At 43.0% G+C, this 12,057-nt stretch overlaps 1 protein-coding gene across 2 annotated transcripts in view; it reads left to right on the forward strand.

The window, feature by feature from the left end:
- The first annotated feature begins 787 nt into the window (after positions 1–787).
- Positions 788–12,057, forward strand: part of LOC124612880 — a 265,723-nt gene continuing 254,453 nt past the window's right edge. For both annotated transcript variants that reach the window (XM_047141326.1, XM_047141327.1), the window contains exon 1: positions 788–881. In XM_047141326.1, coding sequence (XP_046997282.1) covers positions 845–881 — 37 coding nt within the window. In that variant the 5' untranslated portion in view covers positions 788–844. The remainder of the gene's footprint in view (positions 882–12,057) is intronic.

Consider the following 12,057-nt stretch of genomic DNA (forward strand, 5'->3'; position numbering starts at 1 on the left):
CCTTCTGCAGTACAGTGAGCTCTCTTAGCTGCAAAGTGTTGGCACATCTTCATCTTGCAATTTACTGGCTAAGGTCCCTGATCCTGTGCCCAAAAACTAGATGATTCGCCATCCCTATAATACCGTATGGCCGAAGAGCATACATGTAATAGCTAAAGAAGTTTTTCCGGTGGGAAAAAATTTCTGGGTGCGGGTGCATCACATTACACGATATGGCTACTAAAGACTAAGGAGTAAAAAGCCGCGAATGTGTCAAGATGCTTTGATTCTAATGACTTTAAAGCTGCCAGATAAGTGGAAAAGCTAGTTCCCTTCTTTTACGTGCCTAATACTGCGCTGTGGTAGGAGCTTTTTTCATTCTGGTTATTAAGTTTGTACTTCAGACATGCATGTATGCTTGTGATGGAGGCGTAGACACTGTGGCGTATGGAGGTTTGGGTCGGTCCTGGAAACGTGCACTTATAGCCGATATTGTTATGGGGACCGCTGGCGATAAGCGGGAAATCCGGGTTCGAGTTTCTTGCCCGGCGTAGATTTTCATGGGTCACCGACAGGTATGATTTCCAGGCCCAATACAACTGACGTCAAAAATATTCGCAATTGCGACAAAATTTCGTAATAAAAATGTAGTAATGGAATACACAGTCGAGCATTCAGACTGCACGCCGAATACGGTGCAGCTCCGAGAGGCGGCAGTGAAAGGTGCCGTGCCGCGCATGCGCCGTGCGCCACTGGCGGGCCTCTGACGCGACGCGCGGCGCCGTGAAGCGCTCACAGGCCGCCCGGCTCGTGTTGGAGGCGGACCGCAGCTGCGGAGGGGGTCCGTCCGGGCAGCCGCCAGGCCATGGGGGGACACCTGCCGAGGAGCGGCGCCGCGCGCGGTAAGTCACCGCCTCTCGCTGTTGCTCATCTGACTGCGGAAGTCTTTTCCCACCCGTTTACAAGTATCCAGTCTAGCAAACGATTCCTTTCGGCTGCAGAATACAGGGTGCTCCGAAAAGATTCGTCCGATTTCACAATACATGTCCTACGTGTACGCAGATAAAAGCTTAGCGTACATTTGATCTTGGACACAGAACTACAAAGTCTCTATTTTCAAAAGAAACATCCCATTTTATAAGGGTACGTGTTGTAAGTGTATGAAGATGCAACCTTGGCGTAGACTACTTTTTATTGTCACGTTTAGGATCAAGTTTTGAGTTTCGTTTCATGTTGAATGTGCTCTTCACTGGACTCACAACAAACATCCAGATGACAGGCAAATTCGGTCGGCACTTTTGGTAGCATCTCTGCAGATTCTATGTTCACTGCCGCTGCTGTGCGGGTTCACTGATCGTGCAGAGGTGTTCTAAGGGGAAGCACGTAGTCTTTCACACACTACCGTATAAAAAAAGGACGATTTCCAAGAATGATTGCCTATCGAAGTCGGTGGGTCCAAACGATACACACCGAATGTGCGATCGTAAATCGATCATGCGACTCCGCGGCGGGCGTTGTGATCAATGATTTGTGATCGTCATTTTTATCTGTTTTCCGTCATTCCCTTACTTGCTGGGGAAAGCCAGACGATTTACGTCGTTAGTCAGTGGGATGTCTGGTGTTCTTGATGTTTCTTCGGCAGAGTCTCTCACTTCGAAGAATCTAATTCCATGTTTATAAAGCATAGAAAATTGTTTGACTTTTTGTCGCAAATATGAAGTACTACAGGACGAGGAAAGAAGGGACTGTGTAGACTCTGGTGGTGCGAAGTGTAAGAACAGTTTCGATGCTGAAATACCGTTACAATTTCATTGCGGACAATGCGGAAAACGAACGAGCATCAGGAAGAATACATGGTTCGACTCTTCCAAATTATACATCCAGAGCACCGTCATGGACTTCCACATGACGACAACACCAACGACGAGCAAGGTATGTCATCTCCTTCGCAATTAGGCCTACAAGTATTTGTAACGCTCTTCTTTTGTCGCTGCTGTAGTGACCAACGTAAACATACTCATAACGCCCGCCACCAGAGTCGCACGATCGATTTACGATCGCACGTTCGGTGTGTATCGTTTGGACCCACCGACTTCGATAGGCAATCTTTCTTGGAAATAAACTAAAAAAGTTGCCTACGGCGAGATCAGGCGACCGTGGAGGCCGATGGAGCAGTACGCGATCCGCACGTCCCTTACTCTGTAGGAGGTGCACTGCCGTACGCTCGACAAAAACATTTCGGTACAATCGTAACTGAATTGTATCTATGGAAACTAGGATCGGAAAACACCTTGTTGTCGTGTTGTTACAATGATTCCACGTTAGCAAGCTGTTTAGCTTCTACAAGGAGAGGCATATCGGCAACCACATAAAGAGGTAATTTAATATTGGTCTCAAGGTAAATTTTAGTGTTCTTGTGTGTTACAATGCACCTCAAGTTTCTGTCCTCACGTAGAAGACTGAGTCAACTGGATGAATCTCTTTGAAGCGTTCTGTGCAATTAACGGCCGTCTTTGCGAGATCGTAGTCCAGATTGTGAGCACGTCGTAGACCAAAGGTGGGAAACAGACGGCCTGTGAGTCGCATCCGGCTCGCGATTAATTTCAATCCGGCCCGCGGAAGAAATTCGCATTGTACTCCGTCCGGGAAGCATTTTCGGATATCCCCGCCAACGTTTCGCTCGTCACGGATTTGTGCCTCAGAGCATACTTTTAGACAAATATTTCAAAATGTAATCGTAGGCTTCCGCGGCCGCTGTCACAGTGAATTACATTCTTCTGGGTTGAGGCCGCATTGTCAACTATAAAATTCCGAAATTTCGTCAACTATTGCAAGACGCCTTCCTCAGGGTGTATAGCAATACACCTTGAGGAAGGTGTCTTTCAATAGCCTCCGAAACGTCGGAATTTTATAGTGGACAATGCGACCTCAAACCCAGAAGAATTTTATTGACTGCAAATATTTTTAAAATAAATTGCTAAAAATGTTTGTAAATATTAATATACTAAATTACAGACACCTTCATTACCTGCCTGTGGCCAAAATTCGAAGAGTTCCTTCTAATTGCTTGTCGATTGCGGTTGCCTACATTATTGTCGTGTTTTGTTTTTCTATTCTTTGTTCTGTTAATGTCAGTAAGTAATTCTTGTCCATTGTGGACGTATTAGAACGCTGCAATTATTGAAAACACATTAATTTACGAAGGGCTTTCAATAAGTAAGGCAACACATTTTTATAAGGTTACCTTCAATTCGGAAAATAGCTGCTCTCAGCTATTGTTATCTGGCTTATAAATTACAGAGTGCAGCAGTCAGTCGTCCTTTTTTAGATTTTATTACGCAAATCGAGATTTCGGATAGTGGCTAGCCATTCAAAGAAATGTGGCTGACCCCTGAACAACAGGGACTTACTTTCATCGAGAATAGAAAATAGTGCATTGAGAATGGCTAGGCACTAGACGAAATCTGGATTTGCGTAATAAAATCTAAAAAAAAGCAACGACTGATTGCTGCAGTCTATAATTTATAAAACATATTTTTTTTCTTTCGGTTGGTTTCAACTGAAAAAATACGGAATTTGTTGTGAGACATCGTGGAATAGTCATGAAGTCTGTAGCGGAGATGCGTTCCAAGCACAACTGTCACTGAGTTACTTTTGACGGAAAACCAGTGAAACCAGTGCATCGCAGCTATTCATAGGCGCTTTCAGGGTGCCTAAGGAGACCAGGCAGCGAACACACACACAAAAAAATGGCTCTGAGCACTATGCGACTTAACAACTGAGGTCATCAGTCCCCTAGAACTTAGAACTACTTAAACCTAACTAACCTAAGGACATCACACACATCCATGCCCGAGGCAGGATTCGAACCTGCGACCGTAGCTGTCGCTCGGTTCCAGACTGTAGCGCCTAGAACCGCACGCCCACTCCGACCGGCGAGCGAACAATAGCCTGGTGAGTCGTTGGGCGAGGCGTCTGACGTCATTGGAACAAGGGAGCCGCGCAAACTTGTCCGATCTCCCGCGTGTCGGCCGGCCGAGCACAGCGGCGAAATCTGCAATGTTGGAACGTGCGGACACTCTCACTCAAGATTATAGATCACATTCAGAAGCCTCGCTCCTCAACTGGACGTCTGTTGGTAATGCTGATGCACGCGTCCACCAGTTGGGGTAATCAAAGGTGTGTCCCCACTGCGTTCCTAGCCGCCTAACGGAGGACTTCCATCGGTTTGGCCCAATGGATGATGAACTATGCGGAAGCAGTACGAGGATGATGGGGAGGTTACTGACGCAACAAGACTTTGGCTTTAACGTTCATCAGTAGAGTGGTTCCATGTGGGCAAACGCGCCCTCCCAGTATGGTGTAGTAAGGTCGTCGCATTGAGTGGAGATTATGTTAAAAATAGGATTTTTTGCCGATAGCGTGGTAAATAAGATGTTGCACTGGAATCTTGAATAAAACCTACCTGCTTGCAAAAAAAGGGTGTTGAACTGCTTGATGAACGCCCCTCGTATAGTGAATTTAATTACTAGCTCGAATCACTTACTTTTATAGGCATTTATTTTTGCATTATGACACCTCAAGGTCCCTGGAATCCCATCTTCTAGTGTTTACACCTACTTACATGCTATAAACGTTGTGTCTATAATAACAGCGTTGCGGAATTTTGCAGTGGAAGTTCTAATACAGTTGTTGCAAAACGTCCTAAGGAAAGAAACACATGTTCATCAACATCTACGTGATTATTCTGCTGTTCACAATAAAGTGCCTGGCAGAGGGTTAAATGAACCACCATCAAGCCGTCTCTCAACCGATCCACTCTCGAACGGCATGCGGGAAGAACGAGCACTTAAATTTTTCTGTGCTAGCCCTGATTTCTCTTATTTTATCGTGATGATCATTTCTCCCTATGTAGGTGGGTGCCAACAGAATGTTTTCGCAATCGGAGGAGAAAACTGGTGATTGAAATTTCATGAGAAGATCCCGTCGCAACGAAAAACGCCTTTGTTTTAATGATTGCCACTCCAGTTCCCACCTGATGCGGATCCCACACCGCACAGCAATACTAGAGAATAGGGCGGACATTCCCGGGTTCGATTCCCGGCGGGGTCAGGGATTTTCTCTGCCTCGTGATGACTGGTTGTTGTGTGCTGTCCTTAGGTTAGTTAGGTTTAAGTAGTTCTAAGTTCTAGGGGACTGATGACCATAGATGTTAAGTCCCATAGTGCTCAGAGCCATTTTTTTAGGGCGGACAAGCGTGGTGTAAGCAGTCTCTTCAGTAGCCCAGTTGCATCTTCTACGTCTTCTGCCAATGAATCGCAGTCTTTGGTTTGCTCTACCCACAATATTATCTATGTGATCATTCCAATTTAGGTTATTTGTAATTGTAATCCCTAAGTATTTAGATGAATTTACAGCCTTCAGATTTGTGTGACTTGTCGCGTAATCGAAATTTAGCTGATTTCTTTTAGTACTCATGTGAATAACTTCACACTTTTCCTAATTCAGGGTCAATTGCCACTTATCGCACCATACGGATATCTTATCTAAATAATTTTGCAAGTCGTTTTGATCATCTGATGACTTCACAAGACGGTAAATGACAGCATCATCTCCAAACATTCTAAGACGGCTACTCAGATTGTCTCCTATGTCGTTAATATAGATGAGGAACAATAGAGGGCCTATAACACTTCCTTGGGGAACGCCGGATATTACTTCTGTTTTACTCGATGACTTTCTGTCGATTACTACGAACTGTGACCTTTCTGACAGGAAATCATGAATCCAGTCGCACAGCTGAGTCGATACTCCGTATGCACGCAGTTTGGTTAGAAGACGCTTGTGAGGAACGGTATCGAAAGCCTTCTGGTAATCTAAAAATATAGACTCAATTTGATGTCCCCTGTCGATAGCACTTATTACGTCATGAGTATAAAGAGCTAGTTTTGTTTCACAAGAACGATATTTTCTGAAACCGTGCTGACTATGTGTCAATAAATCGTTTTCTTCGAGGTAATTCATAATGTTTGAATACAGTATATGTTCCAAAACCCTACTGCAAATCGACTTTAGTGATATAGGCCTGTAGTTCAGCGAATTACGCCTACTTCCCTTTTTGCGTATTCGTGTGATTTGAGCAATTTTCCAGTCTTTAGGTACGGATCTTTCTGTGAGCGAGTGGTTGTAAATAAATGTAAACATCTGAAGATTGGGTGAACATAAAATGAATTTACTCTTAAAACCGCGGGTTTGAGGCATAATTTTGCTGGCGTCGCCGTCAGGAGAGGTGCCGTGTTCAAATCAGTTCGCAAACCCATAAAACTTAACGTCACAGGCGCTATAGTTTCGACTTTATACACTAGGAGCGCTGCTGCCGTGTCACGTCATGAGCCGGTTCGCAAGCGTAAGCAATCGTATCACGGCCGCAGGTCACGAAAGGTTGCCCATGTCTATCGTAGAGTCGTTCGCAAAAATCGTTCTAGACGGATAGATCTGCAGAGGAAACACTGTTAAACAATGTCTTAGCGCACCTACGCAATCGGCCGTGTGTGTTCCGTAAATCACGCTTCGTCTGAAAAGAATGATGCACACTGTCACTGCGATTTTATAGTCGAATGTAGCGATATTTCCATTGTGTTTGCGAGTTCAGAGGCTTTCGGAAACCGGGAATGCCTTTTTCAGACTCCGGACACAAAAGGTTCGATCATAAATCATGAAATGTTTATAGTAAAGCTTTTACTAATCCCTCTTCTTGATTCTGTTCCGTTCTCGATTAATTTTCCACCTTTCATGACTTCTGTATCTACATCTACTTACCGCGCTGTGACTGGCGGAGGGTGCTTCTTAACATCAGCGACTTGCTGTCCTACAACATTCACGTACAACATTCACGTACTCGGCGAGGTGAAAAGGCGATTGTCTTTTCGACTCGTTATAAGCTCCCTTGTCTGTAATATCACATTACCATCATTTCTAAGCAAGATATAAAGTGGAGGTAGTGGAACTGCCACGCAGGCTTCCTCGGCATTTAGTTTTCGAAATTTACTAATTACGATTTCCTGAGAACAACGTCGTCTGTCTTCTCATTATTCCCATTTAATTTCCGCGAGCGTCTTCACAACAAGTATACAGATGTGTTGCGTTCCCAGCAGTGTATCTGTTAATCCTTTAGGTGTCTGCTGTGACGCCTACTTCATAAAGACTCCAAATTCCTTACTAGTACTCCAGAATCAGTCGTATTAGCGTCTAGTTTGCAATTTCTTTACGGATTAAACTTGGCGAAAACCCCTTCATCAAGTGTTCCAACTGATTTCCCGACTACTTATTTCACGCGTTTGTCCAGTTTCATGTCATTTTCTGCAATTACTCTTACATATTTAAATGCCGTGATAGAACCCATAAATACTCAAACACAATTTTTAAGAGTGGCATTTATCTTGAATGTAACCGTATTTAAAGAAAGTTGACCTTTAGTACTCCAAATGTAAACATTGCCCGAGTCATCCTTAATTTCGTTTCCATCTTTCAGCAAAGATAGCGAGGCCCACGCAGCTGTCTCCGGCGGGGAATGAGAAACCATTTCAGACGAGTTTGATAATTCTTGACTGCTCATTTAAATCCATGGAAGCTTTCGATAGCACACGACAAATTTAAGACGTTTAGTGGGTACCTTTTCAATTTCATATTGATTTCCCGTGGGCTCTGCAAGGAACTGAGCGTTCGCGAAGTGAGGCGGACAAGGCGACTAGAATGACATCTTAAGTTCGTTGCAGGGCCCTCATTTCTCGTGGGCCCCAGACGATACGTTCTTGCATCATAAGCAAACAATCTGAAAGCGCTGCTGGCGACGACTGTTTAACAACTGTTAATGTAGGGAACATTAGCGGTCGTATTACGATTTCATAGGTCACATCCGATGCTACTTACACCTGATGCTATTTTCACTTCTTTTCAACGTATGCATCCACAAACATAGTACAGTGAATCCTATCAATCAAAAACGTCAGATGACAATGTAGTATAGTTTCAAACGTCTTTGGGTTGGGTTGGGTTGTTCTGGGGGAAGAGACCAAATTTGCGAGGTCATCGGTCTCATCGGATTAGGTAAGAAAGGGGAAGGAAGTCGGCCGTGCCCTTTCAAAGGAACCATCCCGGCATTTGCCTGGAGCGATTTAGGGAAATCACGGAAAACCTAAATCAGGATGGCCGGACGCGGGATTGAACCGTCGTCCTCCCGAATGCGAGTCCAGTGTGAAACGTCTTTCAAATCTACTTGTTCACCATCTGCTACTTGCAAGGCACTGTGTGTGCGTGCATGTGTGTGTGTACGTGTGTGTGTGTGTGTGTGTGTGTGTGTGTGTGTGTGTGTGTTTTGTAAATGCTATACGAAGTATTAAAAGTATTTTATTTTTCCTGAACTCGTGCTTTTTATTTCGAGATAAGTTTCTATTCCGCCAGGAATGCCACACTGCGCGAGATTAGGATATGCTCTAGGACCCTGTGACAAACAGAAATTAAAAGATACTGGCCTGTACTCTGCTCATTGGCGCTTTCGCCCGTTTCACCACAGCGGGAGTATAGTGCCCTGTGATGCACTCAAGCATAACTGTTCGCTGAGCGAAAGATTATCCATAAAAGATGAACTATGAATTTATTAGATGTACTCTTTTATCATAATCTCTAGAATTTGTAAAATAATGACTGTTATAAGGGGCACTAGAAGGCAGTGGGGGATTAGTTACAGGGACAGAAGGTTATAGGAAGTGAATTAAGCTCTCACAATGGCAAGTAATGAGTTAGTATCCAGCAGGAGATGTGGTCAGTTGGGGATTAGTTACAGGAACAGAAGGTAACTTTGAAGTGAATTAAGCACTCACCATGGAAAGTAATGGGCTACTATCCAGCAGGAGATGTAGATATAGGTGTAACACCTCCGCCGTTGCGGCATCATTTTTTATCGCATGCATTGGAATACGGTGCCTGTGAGAGATTTACAACCAGCTCGAATGATAAGAAACGAGCGATTTTTTTTTTTTAAATGGCCATATCGTACGTTACTTCTGAAAACGTGTAACTGCTTCTCGCATGTGTGGCTAACATCAGTCGCATTCTCTTGCTTCCCCAGCAGTCTCATCGAACTAGGTTTTCGCACATATCCAGCTCTTTATAAAGGCTGTCATATATGATTCAATTCTGTTCGTATTCTTGTCATATATGATTCAATTCTGTTCGTATTCTTCACTGGAATTCGCTGAAGACGACGCAGAGTGATAAAGGAAGAAGCAAGGAAGATTTGTGTTTAACGTCCGAGCAACGCAGACGGAACGTTGTGTTGTATCGAAATAACGACTTGTTCCCATTCGCTCAGTGAATATAATGAGGACACGTTTGAAAAGTTTAGCCACTGTCTTTAACAACCAGTTTTGGCGTATTTCACTGAATACATGTTACAAATAATTTGCTTCATTAATGTAAATCTTCACAGGTCAGCACTTGCAAAGTTATGCGAATTTTTATTTTTCCATTTTTTATTTATTTTTTCCCAGAAAGCCCAGCAGGCTTACACTTAACATCTCACGTAGCGTCTGTTCTAGTTACTAGGATTAATAGGTTGTTGGTTCGCTTCAGCGTTAGTTGTTTCTAAGTTGCCGGGAGAGTTTAAGAAATTGGAAATTTGTCGTAAGGTCTTATGGGACCAAACTGCTGAGGTCATCGGTCCCTAAGCTTACGTACTACTTAATCTAACTTAAACTAACTTACACTAAGGACAACACACACGCCCATGCCCGAGGGAGGACTCGAACCTCCGACGGGGGCAGCCGCGCGGACCGTGATAAGGCGCCCAAAACCGCTCGGCTATACCGCGCGGCCAGAGTTTAAGAACCGAGACAGAAATCGTTTCATTGTATCTAGCGTTCCTGAGGTCTTGTAATGGCGTTTATAATGCTGTAATAGTTTAACGAAACAAATTTCCCTTGTAAAAGAAATCTTCCTTTGCACTAAATCTTGCAGGACTGATATTTAGCTAACAGTTCATAATCTGTTCCGTTCATCACCTAATTGTGCGAGAGTGCATCTCTGTTCACGGCGGTCACATCCATGCTGCATGACTGTTTTCCGCTTCGGCTGTAAGGTGATAAGGCGACCCTTGCCTTACTCCCATTCTGATTTTTAATTCTTTCTTGCTACTAACAACAACCACATCAGTACTTTGACTTCTGTTTATACTTCAAATTAACCGTCTGTTGTTCCATTCATGTCCTGCTTCGCGCTTGTTTTAAATAATAACTTCTGTTCAACCATATCAAATGTTTTTCCATGTCAATAAATGCTATATGGCCTCTTTCTATTACTAGCCTTCTTTCCAAATTTGATGCAGTGCCAGTATTGCTTCTTTTGCTCCTTTCCTTACATGGAGTAAAATTGATTATTTGCTAAGTTCCAATCTATTTTTTAATCCTGTCTTAAGTACTGACAGTAATATTTTTATACATGTAGCAAAATGACTAGTGATCTACAATTTGTACAGTCCTTTGCATTTTCCCTGTTGTACTACGCAGTAGTTCTGCTTTCTGTGAAGTCATGCGGTATGATACTGACTTTATAACAGTAAACAATTTGCTTTTGATGTTGACACTACTATTTTCTAGGAGCTCTGTAGGGATGTCATCTATACGAGTTGGTTTATTTGATTTTAACGTACTTAGTGCAAGGAAAAAACTCTCCTTTTGTTATCGGTTGACCCTTGTTGTTTTCATCAATTAGAATTTCATCTTCAGTATACTCATCTAAGCTTCCAATTTCAGCAGCGGTGTACAGATAGTAACGGAAAGAAATAACGCGGTCGGTGGCGCAACTGATTAATGCAGAAGGGTAGTATCTGGAAGTACACTACCTATTTGGGATATATTCAGGACAAGATTTGCTAAGGAAATTGCTTGTGACCTTGTTGAAGGAACCATCTCAGCATTTCAGCTTTTGGATGTATGGCCACACCGTATGTTATAAAACTACCAACTTTTCAGCACTTATAGTGGGCAACTTGATGACTGCCTCAATAGCAGCCGTAATGATAGTAATTTTATGACATGTGACGCGGTTGAAAACCGAGAAAAATTATATTCGGTTGCACGCAGGCAGCGAAAGCTCGAGTTTTTATATTTTAGCAGTCCCATGAAGTGATTTAAAGAGTTCTCTGAAAATTGGTGGACATTTGAATCCCAGTTCTTACGAGTAAAATTCTGCTGGAGGTTGGCGATGTGACCCAGCGATACCTCACAACATATCTGAACGCACGTCTTGTCCAACTGAGTCTAGTATTCCAGAATACATGCTGCATAGATTAGCTGAGGATGACATCAGTAGCATACATTTACAGTGTAGTTACGTATTCGACAAAATTCACCAAACATTTAAAAAAAATATTGCCAACATTAAGAAAAGATCGCAGAGAACCACCTAAACAACGTCGTTTGTACATAGCGAAATAACTGTATTCGTGACTCTCTCGTTACTGCGATCACTTAGTGTATGAGCTTACATCATTATTTCTGTAAATGCCTCCAATCTCAGAAGATCTTCGTGATGTTATCTTCATGAGAAAAAGACGACAAGAAATGGACGCTCCGTATTGAGTAGAACAGCCTTAACGACCTGGATGGAAATGTTATATTCTTAGAGCAGTCTGTTACATCACTGCGATTCGCATTAGGCAAAAAGACATGCAAATGTATGCACCTGCTTGTCAATAGGTAGCTGATTACACAGTGATTTCAGAGTCAAATCAATTCCTTCCAATTAATACGGCTGAGCATATGCATACTCCTCACTGTCAATAAAAATATGTCGTCAATAGGTAGTCATTTGGATTTTACTTTGCTGAGTTCATTCTACAATGGTACAAATCATTTACATACGTATCGAGTATCAAATAAAGCGAATTAAAGCAGGATTTCAATTTTCCGAGTTAATGTGGACCTGAGAAGGCACGAATAATCGAAAAATGAGTGTAGTCCAAACTGAAAATGTTTTTACTGGAAACGGCTGTTTAACATATTTACAAAACAAGCCACACGT

This window comes from Schistocerca americana, chromosome 4 (assembly GCF_021461395.2).
Source record: "Schistocerca americana isolate TAMUIC-IGC-003095 chromosome 4, iqSchAmer2.1, whole genome shotgun sequence".
Taxonomy (NCBI): Eukaryota; Metazoa; Arthropoda; class Insecta; order Orthoptera; family Acrididae; genus Schistocerca; species Schistocerca americana.